The sequence below is a fragment of the Talpa europaea genome, assembly GCF_964194135.1.
Source record: "Talpa europaea genome assembly, chromosome: 15".
NCBI classification, from domain to species: Eukaryota; Metazoa; Chordata; class Mammalia; order Eulipotyphla; family Talpidae; genus Talpa; species Talpa europaea.
The window spans coordinates 62,946,851-62,964,334 of NC_140083.1; the positions used below are offsets into that span (position 1 = coordinate 62,946,851).

At 37.9% G+C, this 17,484-nt stretch overlaps 1 protein-coding gene across 5 annotated transcripts in view; it reads left to right on the top strand.

Annotated features, from left to right (window-relative positions):
• The window catches only part of LRP6 (LDL receptor related protein 6), a gene marked incomplete at both ends in the record, with an annotated part of 128,603 nt that extends 112,512 nt beyond the window's left edge, over positions 1-16,091 (top strand). For 3 of the 5 annotated variants that reach the window (XM_084255922.1, XM_084255926.1, XM_084255924.1), the window contains 6 exons: positions 5,752-5,988; positions 6,628-6,738; positions 9,859-10,089; positions 11,873-12,009; positions 12,640-12,737; positions 15,797-16,091. In XM_084255922.1, the coding sequence (XP_084112048.1) occupies positions 5,752-5,988; positions 6,628-6,738; positions 9,859-10,089; positions 11,873-12,009; positions 12,640-12,737; positions 15,797-16,091 (1,109 nt within the window). The remainder of the gene's footprint in view (positions 1-5,751; positions 5,989-6,627; positions 6,739-9,858; positions 10,090-11,872; positions 12,010-12,639; positions 12,738-15,796) is intronic. The other 2 variants (XM_084255923.1, XM_084255925.1) reach the window with 2 other exon arrangements.
• Positions 16,092-17,484: the final 1,393 nt, after the last annotated feature.

Below are 17,484 nucleotides of genomic sequence, written 5' to 3' on the forward strand. Positions count from 1 at the left end.
CAAATCAGATGTGAAAGTGTAGCCAAAGTTTGTCTCAAGTTTGTGTCAAAAAAGTATTAAAATAGTGTGATGGCAATTACATTACTTACTTATTTCCATGCACAAAGATGACATATACCCTTAGAATATAAAAATTGATCAATATTGTGTTATGTGATTTTTATTCTAACTTCTAAGGTTTGGGTTTTTTTTTTTTAATAACACTAAGTAACAGATGTGAGGCACTCTGCTTGGGCTATAAGACATTTGAAGATTTTTACTATGAAATGTACAATTTAGTTGGATAGATCATGTGTGCATCCCATGAAAAAGCAATGTGAATGTACTTAATGCCACTGAACTATACAGTCACTTTAAAATGGTTCACATGGAAAATTTCATGTTAGGTATCTTTTACCACAATTTAAAAAATTGCAAGGGCTTCCCCAGTGGCACAGGGTTTAAAGACACAGTGCTATCAAGCTATTGCCAGCCTCTACAGCACCATCCAGCTGGCCAGGGAGCTAACCCACATGACCAGCAGACCTCTCCTTCCTCACCTCCTGCTCCCCTCAGCAGTGTATATCAGTAGATCGGCCTGCTCTGCTCCCTACTCTGTCTCTGGTGAATCCCCTCACCCCCACACCTCTGGCTTACACCCCAGTTCTTGTATGCATAAATAAATAAACCTTAAAAAAAATTTACAAGTTTTACATGTCAAGGTGCCAGATTGTTACTCTAATAAGCAAATCCTAGAATAATTTAATGATAATGTAGAAAATACTGAATCAAAGATACTACCTTCCATTTAGAAAGTGTCTTAAGAGACTTGATTTTTTTTTTCACATTTAGCGATTTTTAGTGCACTTTAACAAACTTAAACAGTTCCCGTCACCAACACCCAAATGAAGACATACAATTGTTAAAAAAAAAGTGCCCTTGTATCTGCTAGCAGCCAATTCTCCTAGAAATAACTACTATTTTGGTTTTATCCCTGTGGTTTAGTGTTGCCTGTTCTTGAACTTTATTTAACTGTAATCATGACATATGTACTCTTTTTTTTACTATTTTTGTGATTCAGCTGTGTAGTGGAGTGCATTAGTAGTTTTTATTACTGAGTAGTATTTCATTTTGTAAATATGCCACATTTTATTCTTGAGGGAAATTTTAGTTTGAAATTTTTGTGATTAAGAATAAAAAGTGCAGTGTATGTTTGTGTGTATGATTTATTTGTTATTTAATACTGACTTTACAGTGGAGCTAATGAAATGCAGAATCTAAATTCCTTTACCTGACCTTCAAGACATGTTTTCACTTGAGCCTGTTTTCCTGTCTATCTTAGTTTCTCAACTTGCTCGCTTTAGTTTTGTTGGCTGTTTCTAGTTTGGTGATTACCATAGCATGTTTTTTGTTTTTGTCTCCTTGGCTTTACGTGTGGTGTTTCAGGGATGTAGCTCTCTTTTTGCATGATCATGTTAATTTGACTAACATTCCAGGGTGCAGGCTGTCTCCTCATGATCTTTACTAGCTATTTTTGGTCTCTCCTTTCTCTGAATTGTAGCACTTTTATAACCATTTGCATCACATGCAGGTCAGAGTAAAACAAAAATCTGTTTTATATTGAGCAGTCTTTACATATCCCAACCAAATGAAAAACTCCTTAAAGCTATGGACCATATTTTATCTACTTCAGTTCTCTGAACAACCTAATATAGTAGTGAATACATAATAGGCTCAAATTCTTTATGCAAATAATCTCAAAATTCCCATGTAAAATGTTCTCCTGTAAATCTTCAATATTTTCTGTTTTAATGTTAAAAGGGTTTCTGATCCATAATGATGTGCTAAAGTTGTATTCTGTACAAGTTTTTAAAATAACTCATTTAGGGCCTCCCTGTTGGTGCAGGGGTTAAAGTCTCAGCACTAGCAATCTAATGCCAGCTACTGCGGCATGAGTTTGATCCCCGGTCAGAGAACTGACCCACATGGCACAGCAGACCTCCCTCAGCAGTGTATTTCAATAGATCTGCCTGTTCTGCTCCCCACCCTGTCTCTGGTGAATCCTCTCACCCCCTGCACCTCTGGCCTACCCCCCAGTTCTTGTAAACATAAATAAAAACTTTAAAAAATAATAATTCATTAGGCATGTGATACAGTAGTAAAGCAGTGGACAGTGGTTAGTAAAGCAGTGGTTAGTCTTGCTTGGGCTCCCCTCCACCACCACCCCCCCGCTATAATCAACTCTTGTTTATAGAAAGTTCTGTGACTTTGGGCAGTCACTGAGCCCCTCTCAAGCTCAGTTTCCTTCTTTGTAATACACAGACATTGGACTTGAATCACAGTTCTCAAATTGTTGATCTCAGCTTATTTTTACACTTTAAAAACTTAAGGAGGGCAACTCTCCTGCCCACCTATTACTACACAGGTGCCTCTCTTTTTCTCCTTTTCCTAATAAACCTGTCCTTTTAAAATGTAAAAAATAAAGAAATAAATAAAAATAAAAAACAAATTAAAAATTAATGAGGACCCCAAGAACTCCTTTTTTATAGGTAGTATTTATTTGTACAGATTGTACTAAATTTAAAACCAAGAACATCAAAAGTTATTCATTAAGAAATCATAATAACAAGCCTTTACATGTTCTCAAGTGAAATCTGTTTTAAAAATTAACTATTTTCAGGCCTCCCCGGTGGCGCAGCGGTTGAGCGCTGGGTTGCGAAGCTTCCCGCAGCCTCTGCTGCGCCGGTTCGATCCCCGGCTGCTCCCCGGCCACCGGAGGAGGGTCCCACATGGTGTGCAGTCCTCTCCTGGCGCCCGCTGCTCCCCTCAGCAGTGTACTTTGGTCCTTCTGCCTGCTCTGCTCCCCGCTCTTGCTCTGGTGAATTCTCTCACCCTCCCGCGCTTCTGACTATACCCAGTGCATGTATAAACAAAAAAAACAAACAAACAGACAAATAAATAAATAAATAAAAACATGCCATAAAAAAAAAAATTTAACTATTTTCTAAAGCAAAATAGTGTTAGAGATAGGTTTATCATTGTTACAATGTTTCTTTAATCTTTTTAATATTGGTCTGAATTCTCATGTTAACTTATATTCAGTCTATTGTAATATATTAGTCCTATATTAAAATTTGTTCATCTGTTTTGTGCTCTGAATGGATGATATTTTGCCCATGTGTGATTTTGTGAACTTGAGCTTTGTTCATTTGGAGAAATTAGAATTTTGTTCAGAAATTCTCAGATCTTTAGTTTTTTTTTTTTTTTTTTTTAAATAGAGGCATGTTTTATTTATTTATTTGTTTGTTCGTTTATACATGCACTGGGTACAGTCAGAAGCACGGGAGGGTGAGAGAATTCACCAGAGCCAGAGCAGGGAGCAGAGCAGGCAGAAGGACCGAAGTACACTGCTGAGGGGAGCAGCGGGCGGCAGGAGAGGTCTGCGCGCCATGTGGGACCCTCCTCCGGTGGCTGGGGAGCAGCCGGGGATCGAACCGGCGCGGCAGAGGCCGCGGGCAGCTTCGCAACCCAGCGCTCAACCGCTGCGCCACCTGGGAAGCCCTCAGATCTTTAGATTTTTGATGCATTTCATTATACAATATAAAAATCACTTTAATATCACTACCAGTCTCATCAGCAAAACAAGTACTGTAGGTCTGTCAGGTTTACAGTGTAAGGTACAGGTTTTCCAAGATTATAATTTCTGAATGAAAGCTTTAGTATTACATTTTGCCATAAAGTACAATGGTATGATTTGTCATTGTTTTCTTCAAAGTAACATATTCACTGCTTATTCAAAAAAATTCCTGCTAGATACCCAGGTATAGATAATTATAGTTTATCTGTCAGGTTTTGTTTTGTTTTGTTTTAATAAAAATAGTATTTCATTCTGTATTGAGTTACAACCCAAAGTGCATTCCCTTGAGAAATCATTGTACTTACGTGTGCAGCATGAGTTATAAACATACTTCCTATTTTATGGATTAAAGAACTAGACATAAGACCTGAAACCATAAAATACATAGAAGGAAATATAGGCGAAACACTACAGGATTTGCACATCAAAGACATCTTTACAGACACATCACCCAAAGCAGTGATAGTGAAGGCAAAGATAAACAGCTGGGACTACATCAAATTAAAGAGCTTCTGCACAGCAAAAGAGACAATAACAAAAACAAAGAGAAACCCCACCTACTGGGAGAACATTTTTGCACCCAACACTAATGATAAAGGACTGATCACAAAAATCTGCAAAGAGCTGATGAGACTCAGCAACAACAAAGAAAATAATCCAGTCAAAAAAGGGGCAGAAGAGCTAAAAAGAAACTTCTCTGAAGAGGAAATGCAAATGGCCAACAGACATATGAAAAAATGTTCAACATCACTTGTCATCAGGGAAATGCATATCAAAACTACCATGAGATACCACCTCACACCAGTGAGAATGGCACATATTAAAAAAACTAGCAACAACAAATGTTGGCGAGGGTGTGGAGAAAAAGGAACTCTTCTGCACTGTTGGTGGGAGTGCAAACTGGTCCAACCACTGTGGAGAGCTGTGTGGAGATTTCTGGACCTACTAAACATAGAGCTTCCATATGATCCAGCAATTCCACTCCTAGGTATTTACCCAAAGGACACAGAAACATCAATTCCAAAAAACACCTGCACCCCTATGTTTATAGCAGCACTGTTTACAATAGCTAAGCTTTGGAAACAACCCAAATGCCCAAAAATAGATGACTGGATCAAGAAGATGTGGTACATATACACCATGGAATATTACTCAGCATTCAAAAAAGATAAACACATGCAATTTGCAGCAACATGGATGGCGCTGGAAGGGATCATGCTCAGCGAAATAAGCCAAAAAGAAAAAGAAAAATACCGGATGGTCTCACTCATAGCAGGAATCTAGAAAACTTAAATAAGGGACCAGGAAAATGAATATAAGAAAGTGAAAATCAAAATCAACAAAAAACTATGAACCAGAGACACTTTTTGGGGGGTGGGGGGCGGGAGGGGAAGGATTGGGGTCAGAATGGGGCGTTTGCAATTGTATGGGGGAATATAAAAATAAAATTTATTATTTAAAAAAAAAACATCCTATTTTATCAAACAGAATACTAAAGGGACTTATACAAAAGGTTGGTTTTTAAATATAACTTTTCAATTGATTTTTTTTTAAACTATGGAGTTTATGGCTGTGTAGAATGCAATGACTACTAGTACAATTTAGTACCATTGTGTTGGTCTCTAAGGTGCCAACAGTATTAACCACCATTTCTTTTGTGGCACCAGTGCAAATGCTGTGAGAATGGCACGTGACATCTACATATTATTCTAAAATAATTTTGACTTATGAATCTCCTGAAAAAAGTCTTGGGACTCCCATGGATTAATGGGTCACTTTTTGAGAACCTCAAAGCTAAAACTTAGGAATTCTAGGCTAATTTAAAATATATGGAGGTTGATGATGTAGTGCTTATCCTAAGATACATATGAAATTATAAAGGATTGCAAATATAATAATCCTACTTGAATTACAATATGAGAAAGCTTCTTCCTTACATTTTGCAAGATAGTGAATATAAATGAAGTAGTATAAAAATTCTGCCTTTTTTCTAATTAGACGAGGTAGTTTACAAATTATATCTATTATAAAGTGTTTTGTATCTGTTAATTCTTAAATGTGCTTTACTTGGGTGTGTTTGTTCTTCTGCTGACTATTATGTGTTTTTGTTACTCCCTCTGCCTGTTTACCTGAAGAACCCCCAACATGTTCTCCGCAGCAGTTTACTTGTTTCACGGGGGAAATTGACTGTATCCCTGTGGCTTGGAGGTGCGATGGGTTTACTGAATGTGAAGACCACAGTGATGAGCTAAATTGTCCTGTCTGCTCAGAGTCCCAGTTCCAGTGTGCCAGCGGGCAATGTATCGATGGTGCCCTCCGATGCAATGGAGATGCAAACTGTCAGGATAAATCAGATGAGAAGAACTGTGAAGGTATCCAAATGGTTATGTAGTTCTTTTTCTGTTAAGTTGTTTGAAATTCATAGTATTACTTTGACTCAGTGGTAGATTTAGAGTTGTTCACGTACATTGTACTTTATTATGTTTTAAGCGTAGTAGCATTTTCAAATTACTGTTTTAATTCACTTAATGTGCATAAGGCTTGCACATGTTAATAAACTTTGAAAATTGAGAAATGTGGCCAAAGCATTAGACCTCCAGTATATAAAAATAGTTCTCCTTTCCACTGAAGTTAGAACTGTTGGGTTTGTTTATTATAGTTTAGGATAGTTTTCTTATGTTCTGCTTTATTCTACTAACCTCTAACATTGTTTCAAAAAAAAAAAAACCTACAGCCAAGCAAATCAGCAGGGTTCTAGATAATTTTTCAATGTCTAGAAATGCATGTAAAATTTTTTAATTCCTTAATAGAATTATCTGTATAAAATGATTTGTAATGCAAAAAATAAAACGGGAAATTTCCTGTTGAATTCTTTTTTCTACTCTTTTCTATCAATGGAAATACCCAGAGAATAATTTTTAAGTTATATCTAAAAGCACTTTTTGACCCTTGCCAGAGATTGACTTTACATGATAGTAAAAATAAGAAAACTGTTCACATTTTTTCCCCAGTGCTTTGTTTAATTGATCAGTTCCGCTGTGCCAATGGGCAGTGCATTGGAAAACACAAGAAATGTGATCATAACGTGGATTGCAGTGATAAATCAGATGAACTGGATTGTTGTAAGTAGTAATAACCTTGGGTACTACCCTTGAGAATTTTAATAATAATTTTAATGTGTGATGTTCACTTATAGTCAATATTTCCTTATTAATAAAAAAGTATTAATATTAAGCTAATTATTTGTAGCAGGAATTTTGTTTTATTTTTAATATTTTTTTAAAGACTGCCGCTTTTTTATACACTGAAAAATTTCCACAGAAACATTTAGTAAAACATTAGAAAAGAATAATCACTTTTTGCCACAACAAAAGTTCAGATACATGGAAATCAACTAGTGGTCTAAACTTAGTTTCTGAACATTAGTTGATATTTAGTGGTCTCCCTTATTTTTATTGATGTGTTTCCAACAGTTTGTTGGTGACTTTGGTTGCTTCCATAAAATGAAACTTGAGGATACTTGGGCCAGTTTTTAACCCTTAGGCCTGGAGACCCTAGACCGAAGAGCCTACAGTTTATCAAGGTTCATGACTACTACCAATACCCTGACATAAAATATAGCCCAAATTCAGAAACTTAATACTGAATGTAATTAAGCCAAATTTACCCTGTCAGAACTGATTTAATAGAATTTTAGTTAAAAGTCATTTAAAAACCCTTAATACACTTTCAGATGGCATTTTTACAAAATTCAAGTGGAATATCCACTAATACTTTTAGGATCCATTCATTTATTCAACAGATTGAATACCTGCTGTGTGCTGAGGACATAGTACCTGCACCAAGTTTCTCAAAGTCCTCTGTGGTTGAGTTAGTAGAAAGATAGCAGTTTCAAAGCCAGGCAGAGACGGATGTGAATCATAGTGCCACTTCTTACAAGCATTTTATTTGGTCTTGATCAACCATAGTATCTTCATCTTTAAAGTTAATAATATTTGTCCTGGTGCTTATAAAAATATTCATTGATAATATGTATAAAACATATAGCTTGGCTGATGATAGCTATTATTAATGAAGGAATGGGATAAGTGATATTAAATATGTGATAATAGATCTTTAAACTAGTAGTAGCACAAAGGAGAGAACAATCAAATCCTAGTAAAAAAGATAAAGTTCATAAAGGACGATTTCTTAGGAAAAAAGTGTTAAACGGGGTGTTGATCAATACATAGTATTAATTTTGCACATACGCAGAGACTGTATTCTAGGCAGAGGGAATACCCTGTTGAAAAGCAGAACGCATCAGGAACCTTTGGGAAACTACTTATAAATGGAGCTACCAAAACGTAGGCTACATCTTGAAGGCTGTCACATATAGCATACATAAAAGTAAAATCATAAAGGACTTTGCTTTTCATCTGAAGAGGCTACACACTATTCCAGACAATGGAGAATCTTTGACGAGCTTAAGATTGGCATGGCTGCATGATTATGAAAGCTGTAAAGCAGACGCATTGGAGGTGATAAGATTATTGGCAGGGAAATCGGTTAGATTGGTTGCTTTCAAACTTTTTGACCACATCAAAAGATATGTAAAGATGTGGGTGTACACATAAAGGAACAAAACTGCCATGCAACAGTGTTTACTCCCATTATGTAGTGTGTATTCTGACATTGCCTATTTTTAAATGCTGGTTGCACCCCATTAAATTGTTTTCAACATCTAATGACTTGCAGCCTATAATTTAAAAATGATTAGGAGACTGTTGTAGTTCAGGTAGAAGATGAAGATTTAAATCAAAAGGAGCAGTGGTGTGGAAAGGAGGCAATAGGTTTCAGAGTTATATCAAAATATAATAAAAAGTGTTTGGTAACTACTGGCTATAGTTGATAGGTTTAGGTTCACTCACATACACCATTGAGTGACGGGTCATTAACTAGAATATAGAACAGAGTTTGAAAACTGAAGTAGTACCATTGTACATCTTGACTTCAGATGAATGTTTGGCCACTGTAGATTTTAATTTATTTCTATTTTAAATTTAATTTAAATGCCTTTAATTTGCCATAGCACCATCATTTATTTATGATTGGCTTTGCCCCTGGAATCAAGGAAAAATGACAGAATATGGTGACTGTGTTCACTTTGGGCGTGAAGTTGCCTGTGGGGTATCCTGTTGAAGCTGTTTAGAGAGTTGTTGGCTACATGGGTCTGCAGCTCAAGAGGAGATTTGAGCTCTTCAGTTTATTAATTCCAAAGCTGAGGCAGTGGGTGAAATCTCCCAGAGAGTAAGTAGAGGAAGAAAAAGGCAAGTGGCAGACAGAACTGTGGGAAGCACCTGCACTTAAAGGGTTATGTGGATAGAAAATCTGAGATAAAATGGAGTTGAAGGAAGGTTTTTAATTCAGGCTTTCACCTGAGTTATAGTCATTCAGAATGGAAGGATTTTCCCTCTTAACAGAAGAGCAGTGCTCTAATTTGATGAGCTGGTTTGCTGTTTCCTGCTGTCTGTAACATTGATGTTCCCTGCTTCTAAGGCCTCAGATAGCCCAGAGATTGGGTGAAGGTAGATGCTATGGGCAGGGTCTTTCTCTAGAGCTCTGTCCTTTCTTTTTGAGTCTTCAAGTTCTCTGGTCTCAGACTTTGTGTTCCTGGCCCTCAGCTAAACTCACCCTAAAGGCAACAGCCTATTGGGCCTGAGAACTGATGCTCATCTTTAGCTTTTCATTTCCCTTGCCAGGCCGAAATGTCACTTTGCAAATCTAAAATCAAGCTCTGGGCTGCTTTTGGCTTCCTCACAATTCCAGGTAGAACATTTGATAACTTTCTAGGCTCTTCCATCTGGCTCAAAAATTTTGCCTGCGATTCCAAAATAACCTTGTTGATTGTTACATGATATGTAGAATAAAGTCGGATAGATTCTATTTATTTATGTATTTAAATCTTTATAATGGTATTTAAATCTCTAATTCCCTTAACATCTTTTTCCCATTAATTTATAATTATACTTCCCAATGTGTTTTATTTCTGTCTTCACTTAAGGATAGTTTGCTTTAATTCCTAATGATGATGTTATCCATATAACCATGGGTCATGGTATCGACATACTTATTTTTAAAAATGTTATAGGAGTTATCTTGATAGCCTCACATTTTGATAGATGTCCCATTTTTTATTGCATTTTTTTCAAGTCTACATTTATTTTTCCGTTATGTAACTCCACTGTATTTTCTATTTTTAGACCCAACTGAGGAGCCAGCACCACAGGCCACCAATACAGTTGGCTCAGTTATTGGAGTAATTGTCACCATTTTTGTATCTGGAACCATATACTTTATCTGCCAGAGGATGTTGTGTCCACGTATGAAGGGAGATGGGGAAACCATGACTAATGACTATGTAGTTCATGGACCAGCTTCTGTGCCCCTTGGTTATGTGCCACACCCAAGTTCTTTGTCAGGATCTCTTCCAGGTGAGTTTATCCATTGAGAATCAAGTCTTAGGTTCTGGCAAGATTGCCAAGTTTCTATTATGGAAAATGGATAACGCCTAAATTCCACTTCAAACTGAACTGCTTTGGGCCTCCCTGGTGGCCTAGGGGTTAAATCTCAGCACTGTCACCCTATCACCACTAAGGCCTGAGTTGGATCTCTGGCCAGGAAGCTGACCCACATATGACTCAGCAGACTTCTCTTTTTCGCGCCTGCTGCTCCCCTCCGCGGTGTATTTCAGTAAGTCTGCGTGTTCTGCTCCCCACTCTGTCTCTGGTGAATCCTCTCACCCTTTGCACTCTAGCCTACATTCCAGTTCTTCTACATATAAATAAATAAATCCTTAAAAAAAAAAAAAAACACTACTTTGAGTTTAAAATATTAAAAGGGGCCTTCCCTGGTGGCGCAGGTGGTTGAGCACAGCGCTGTGAAGCTGTCCATAGCCTCTGCAATGCTGGTTCAGTCCTGGCCGGCTGGCGAGGGCCCCACATGGCTCAGCAGACCTCTCCTGTCTCGCCCGCTGCTCCCCTCAGCAGTATATTTCAATCAGTCTGCCTGTTCTGTTCCCCGCTCTGTCTCTGGTGAGTCCTCTCACCCTCCCGCGCATCTGGCCTGTGCCCCGGTTCTTGTATGTATGTATAAATAAATAAATAAATGTTAAAAGAACAGATGTTCTCTTTTACTTTTAGCACGGAAAACTTTGGATATGGTTTGGTGGAAATTGCCAAAGGATATAAAGCAAATAACAGGAATAGGCCCTTCTGACAGTTTCAGGATGCACTGTACTGAAGGTACATCACCGATTCTTTGGTGAAAATATCATAAGCCACAAATACTTTAGGTTCACTAGGAGGGGGGGCCTCAGTAGTATTGAGCCCAATATTAGAGGTGGTCAGAAAATAGATTCAGATTTCTTTTTAGGAAACAAAGATACGGAAATAAATTGGGTGATAACTGGAAAGGAAATACTGTCTTGCGTTTTCTCCTAACTTCAGATGCTGACAGTGAGCCATTTGTGTAGGCATACCCAGGGAACCAGTTCTGTACTTGGGTAGACCATATTGCTATGGGAAGGTATGACTTTCAAATTTTTGGTGCCCTCAGTGAAAAGAAGCCTTTCTTTTGGTGAATATGCAGGAAGTGTCAGGCAAAAGCCCTCTGAAAATAAGAACTTACTCTGGGTGTAACTCTAAGCAAACAGGCATTTTTTAAATTGTTATAATGATTCCTTTTTGGCCATACCTATTTTCAGTTAATGGAATTTGGGAAGTCACTTGGAAAAAAGTAGAATTTCCTTTTTTAGCATTCATGGTTGTGACTCCAACAGTTGCATCCAGCAGATTAAGAAATAATCTTCCATACATTTTATTTAGGTCCTTAAAAAGGTTTTAGTTTCCTTTTGAGCAAATCTATTGTTTAATCTATTCTGCTTTGCAATTTCCACTCTCCATGGTCCCTTATTTTCTCAGATCCTCTGAGGGATTTAAAACCTCTCATTTTGAAGAGTTCTGCTTCCATCCTGGGAAGGGAAACATGGGAGCTATTCTTGGCCTTGTTCTCTGTCAGCTTACGTGGAAATATTCACCTCTCTGTGATACCCTTAATCCTCCCTTAAATGTTTCTTGTTATTATTGGGAAAAGGACATAACATGTTTTAAAATCATACTGTTTTGGCTATTGGTATTTGTAATCCTGATATTGAATAAAATTATTACTTCATGTATTTTTGTAGATCTTATCTTCAGTTTTTATCATTTATTTTAGGAATGTCTCGGGGTAAATCAATGATCAGTTCTCTCAGTATCATGGGGGGAAGCAGTGGACCCCCTTATGACCGAGCTCATGTCACAGGAGCATCATCAAGTAGTTCTTCAAGCACCAAAGGCACTTATTTCCCTGCGGTATGCAATGTTTTCCTTTGTATAAGATAAATAGGATCTTACATTCTTAATGCATTTAAATGTAGTTATTCAGCGATGGTAAAAGTAAAAAGGTTTTTAGTACAGAAGTTAGGCATATCTCTTAGAGGCGATAAGGCAAAAAAGGATTTACCACCACAGTGTTAGCAGTTATAAATCTTTGAGTTTACTGTGTAATAACCAGTGTATCTGAACTCTGTTGACTTTAATATCATATTTCAGGTAAAAAGTAGAACTATTGAATAGGACCTCCCAAAAGGGACACACCTAGAGTTTCTCCTGAGTCTCTAGTTTTTCTCTAAACATTTATAATTTGAAAATATGAAGAACCTAGCTGTACTGAACTTAAACCAGTGACTTGCAGATTATAGATTTCCTTCTCACTACCATGTACTGTTTAGTCATGAAGAAATTGTGTCTTAAAGAATGGGAGCAACAATTCTAAAATACTGTTTGAGGTTTACTCTTTGGAAGGAAGGATCGTGTAAATAGTATAGTAGAAGGAAGGCAATATAAGTAGAGATGAAGAAGGATAAGTTGAAAGAAAGTCTGATAGTCTCCTTCTGGGATAGACTATTGTTATTTTAATACTTTAATTATTTTTTCTTTTAGATTTTGAATCCTCCACCATCCCCAGCCACAGAGCGATCACATTATACTATGGAATTTGGTTATTCTTCAAATAGCCCTTCCACTCATAGGTCCTACAGGTAATTCACATCCTCCTTTAATATAAGTCAAAATATTTATGAGAAGGAAATATTCTAGTTGTGGGCTTGTGTAGCCCTGCATGAGTAGATGATGGTCCCCAGAGAGAAGAGCCATCTTGTTTTGGTAATGCTGACATTGCCCAGCCACAGGTCTGTTTCCTTGAGAACATTATACTTTTTTTTTTTTTTTAATAGAGGCATGTTTTATTTATTTTGTTTGTTTGTTTGTTTTGTTTACACATGCACTGGGTACAGTCAGAAGCGCGGGAGGGTGAGAGAATTCACCAGAGCCAGAGCGGGGAGCAGAGCAGGCAGAAGGACCGAAGTACACTGCTGAGGGGAGCAGCGGGCGGCAGGAGAGGTCTGCGCGTCATGTGGGACCCTCCTCTGGTGGCCGGGGAGCAGCCGGGGATCGAACCGGCGCCGCAGAGGCCGCGGGCAGCTTCACAACCCAGCGCTCAACCGCTGCGCCACAGGGGAGGCCCAACATTATACATTTTTTAAGGAGTCCCAGATCTTGGCTTTTAGAGTAGTAAGTTAGAACCCCCGGACTTTGGCAGTATTCTAAGGAAAAGCAGCTAATTTCAAAGTAGGTGAATATTCAGATTTGGTTAGATTGATAGCCTGAGAGTGGAGTATTAACGTAATGCTGTGGTTTGGATTGTTGAGAGCATTTAGGGCACAGAATTTGAAAGAAGTTGAGAGAAACTGAATTTCAGCTGTTGCTCATACATGTTACTATGGTCTGCAATAAAAGATTTCTTGTGTAGTTACATGGAATAAATCATGATTCACTAAAATACATGAAATGTAAGACACAAAGGGGGAAACAGACCTTTGTGCTGCTTTGTGAATCTGGAGCTTATTGAGCAGGATAATTTCTAATGTGTCATCTTGACTCTTCCATCTTACTTGAAAGGCCAGCAGAAAGCTAACAGATTGACACCATGTCTAAACACTTAGTGCCCAGCGTTATTGACAATACTCAAGTGCCTGTTGATCTTCTAGATAATGAAGTGTTGCCTGGTACTCCAGGTGACTGTGATAGAACCTTATAGATGTGTAGAAATCAGTTGGAAACTGTTTAGAATATCTTATTCAGAATTCTCACCTAAGTTTGTAGGTAAGTCTATTTGAGATAGGCTTGCCATTGAACTGATTGTTTTTATTGTAAAGGTTGCTTTCCTTGCCACAAGTTTGCTCTAAAAAGCCAAAACAGATGAGCAAAACCCTGAAAATTAGAGAAACAAAAGGGATGACCTGAAATTTTCTCTTAAAAAATTATTTTAATTTGAATGAAACGCTGATTAAAATAAACACAATTACATCAAAAATAATTCTTATTTAATCATTATCCATGTCTCAAATTAAGCCCACTTTCTGTTTCTTCTGAGTCAAACTTTTTATCATTTGTTGAGATTTTTGTTAATCCTGTTCCCATTTTCCCGTTTTTCTTTTCCCCTCATGAAAATGGAAGTGTTGGATCTTTTAAATGTTGAGCCAAGAAATCTCACCCAGGCTCAACACCTGATGGAAGAAAGATAAGGTCTAAAATATGCTATGACATCATGTCAATATTGGCAGTAAAGGAAAAAAAAACGCTCGAGAAACCTGCTCGGCAGGCCATGTAACTTGTGTTCCCTTGGCAGATGTTTCTTTTGAGGCAGGCCCTAATTGGTATCCAGTGGTTTGTATCTGGGACATTACCTGTGGCACTCTGTCACTGGGTGTTTATCAGTTGTAACTTCAGTGTCACACTTTCTCTTGGCCTTCTCTTGTAGGCACCTTGCTTGTTGTAAAAGTGTATGAGTAAATCTTGATTGAGATAAATAGGACATAACTTGACCATACTTAGAATATAAGTGGTATAAGAAGTTACAGGTAGGGCCTCCCCGGTGGCGCAGCGGTTGAGTGCTGGGTTGTGAAGCTGCTTGCAGCCTCTGCAGCACCGGTTCCATCCCCGGCTGCTCCCCGACCACCAGAGGCGGGTCCCACATGGTGGCGCAGACCTCTCCTGCCGCCTGCTGCTTCCCTCAGCAGTGTACTTCGGTCCTTCTGCCTGCTCTGCTCCCTGCTCTGGCTCTGGTGAATTCTCTCACCCTTCTGCGCTTCTGACTGTACCCAGTGCTTGTATAAATAAATAAATAAATCTTTAAAAAAAAAAAAAGTTACAGCTACAAGTAGGAATGATAGATAAGCCCACACTCTTAAGTCACCTCTTACTTTCACTAGTACATTCCTCTTTCCAATGATTTTTTCCTTCAGTTAACCATGCTATAAACTTGATCAACAGGTATAGATTACTCAAAAAGGTAGATAAACAAGTGTAAAAAAAATAGGTGTCTGAGATATGAGAAATTTCACTGGTCTTACATGGCTATTTAGAATTTATTATTTTAATGTTCATCTAAATCCCCTCTTAGGATATCATGCTTCCTCCCTCAAACCATGGCAGCTTCCTTTAGTAATCGTAACAGTTGCTGATAGTAACAGTAATGACAGATAAGCCCTTTAGGCTGCCTACCAAAATTCAGTCTGTATTATACAATATTTGTGTTTTAAAGAGAGGATGAAATTTTCAGGCATCATTGAATTATTCATGAGGTAAATTATAGTGTAGTTAAAGAACTTTGTGGGAATACTAACTTGTTTGAGAGTGTTAAATATACAAAGACCCATTCTTCTGAAACCATGGAACTGCAGAAATGAGTGAGACTTACTACATAGACTAAATGCAGAATGTGTAATGGAGATTTTTGAAAGTTGACCATGAAGTACAACTTTTGAACAGTTCTTTTATTCTGTGATAGAGTTTAACAAAGATATTTTACATATCCAGAAACTAGATTGAAGTCACTGTGCATTCCCGTCCTGTCTAATTTTAATCCCCTCTAGCCATGTTTTATTTGCAGATATAAAATAGATGCTCCCTTCCTCCAGTCTGCCATTGAAAACTTGCTAGCTTCTCAGTGAAACTTACATCCAGTACCTCTGGTATTCCAAGGGGAAAGTCACTTTCCTATGAAACTAACTCTCTCCTGATTTCCTCCCTATACCAGCTACAGGCCATACAGTTACCGGCACTTTGCTCCCCCCACCACACCCTGCAGCACAGATGTGTGTGACAGTGACTATGCTCCCAGCCGGAGAATGACCTCCGTGGCGACAGCCAAGGGCTACACGAGTGACTTGAACTATGACTCAGAGCCTGTGCCGCCACCTCCCACACCGCGAAGCCAGTACTTGTCAGCAGAAGAGAACTATGAAAGCTGCCCACCTTCTCCATACACAGAGAGGAGCTACTCGCATCACCTCTACCCACCACCACCCTCTCCCTGTACAGACTCCTCCTGAGGAGGGGCCCTCCTCCTCTGACTGCCTCCAACACAAAAGTGTAAATACAAATTTGGTTGAGATCTGGAGGGGGGGAGGGAGCTATTAGAGAAGGGTGAGGCAGACCATGTACAGTTAAAAATTATAAATGGGGTAGGGAATACTGGAGATATTTGTACAGAAGAAAAGGATATTTATATATTTTCTTAAAACAGCAAATTTGCTGCTTGTGCCATAAAAATTTGTATAAAAAATAAATTTGTACTAAAAGTTTTATTTTTACAAAACTAAATACACAAAGCATGCCTTAAACCCAGTGAAGTGACTGAGTACAGAGGAAACAGGAATAATAAAGGCATCACTGACCAGGAATGTCTGGCCGTTTTTGATACCAAAAACCACACGACAACAACAAACCCAAGAAACAACAAAGTAGTACTGGGAGAAGAAAGTGTCCATCTCAGAGCAGCAAACCATAATACTTGGAAGTAGCCAAAAAGCCTTCATGTTAATTTACATTTGAGGGCAATTATGTCTAAGAAATCATGAGAAGAAAAAAAAGAAATAATGCTAAACTCAGACAAAGGGCTTTGTTTTCTCTAGGAATCCAACAATTTTAGTGAGGAAGGCAGAGGTGTTGCTATTGTGGGAGAGATCAGCTGTCTGGTAAGAGGCTGGGGGCCGTTTCTATGTGCAAGTCTTCTGTCCCTGCCGTAGAGCCCACACCTCTGTCAAAAAAGGATTGTTTTCTTTAGGTGTTTCCACCTTGCTTCCTCTCCTGGCAGCTTTGAAGATAGGACTTAGTCAAGGTTTTTCTTTTGAGGATTGATTAAACGGAATTTCCTAAATTAAGGTTTCATTTTAATTTTCCTACTAGCTCCATTACCCAGTAGGTTCAGCTCTTCAGTGTCACTGCTGTTTTGCATAATGGTCAAAGGTTAGACATATTATTGCTCCTCTTTACTTCCAAGATTGTTCTAATGCTCATTAAAATGTCTTTTTACAATACATATAGATGTTTAAGAATTATAAATTTAACCGTTGTTTTTTATGTAAATTAATCATATATCCTTGCAGTACTTTCAGCATATAATATCACAATATGAAATCATTTTTATATATTTTTCGCCTAGTAAAACTTTTAAATATGTTCTTGTTAGAGGCAATCTATTTAAAAAGAGATTTTATTGTATCATTAGGTTTTCCCTTTATTAACTATTTTTGACATTTTCATGTTCTTAGGCCAATTTTTTCTCCAAATATGTCTACATACATACCTCTTCTAATGTGTGACATGAGTTTAATATCTTTCTGTTACCCACTGTGAATGTTAGTTTTCAGATTTCCAGATTCTCCTTATAATGGCCTCATATATTTTTATGTGTGCTCTCTCTTTATCTCATTATGGAATAGA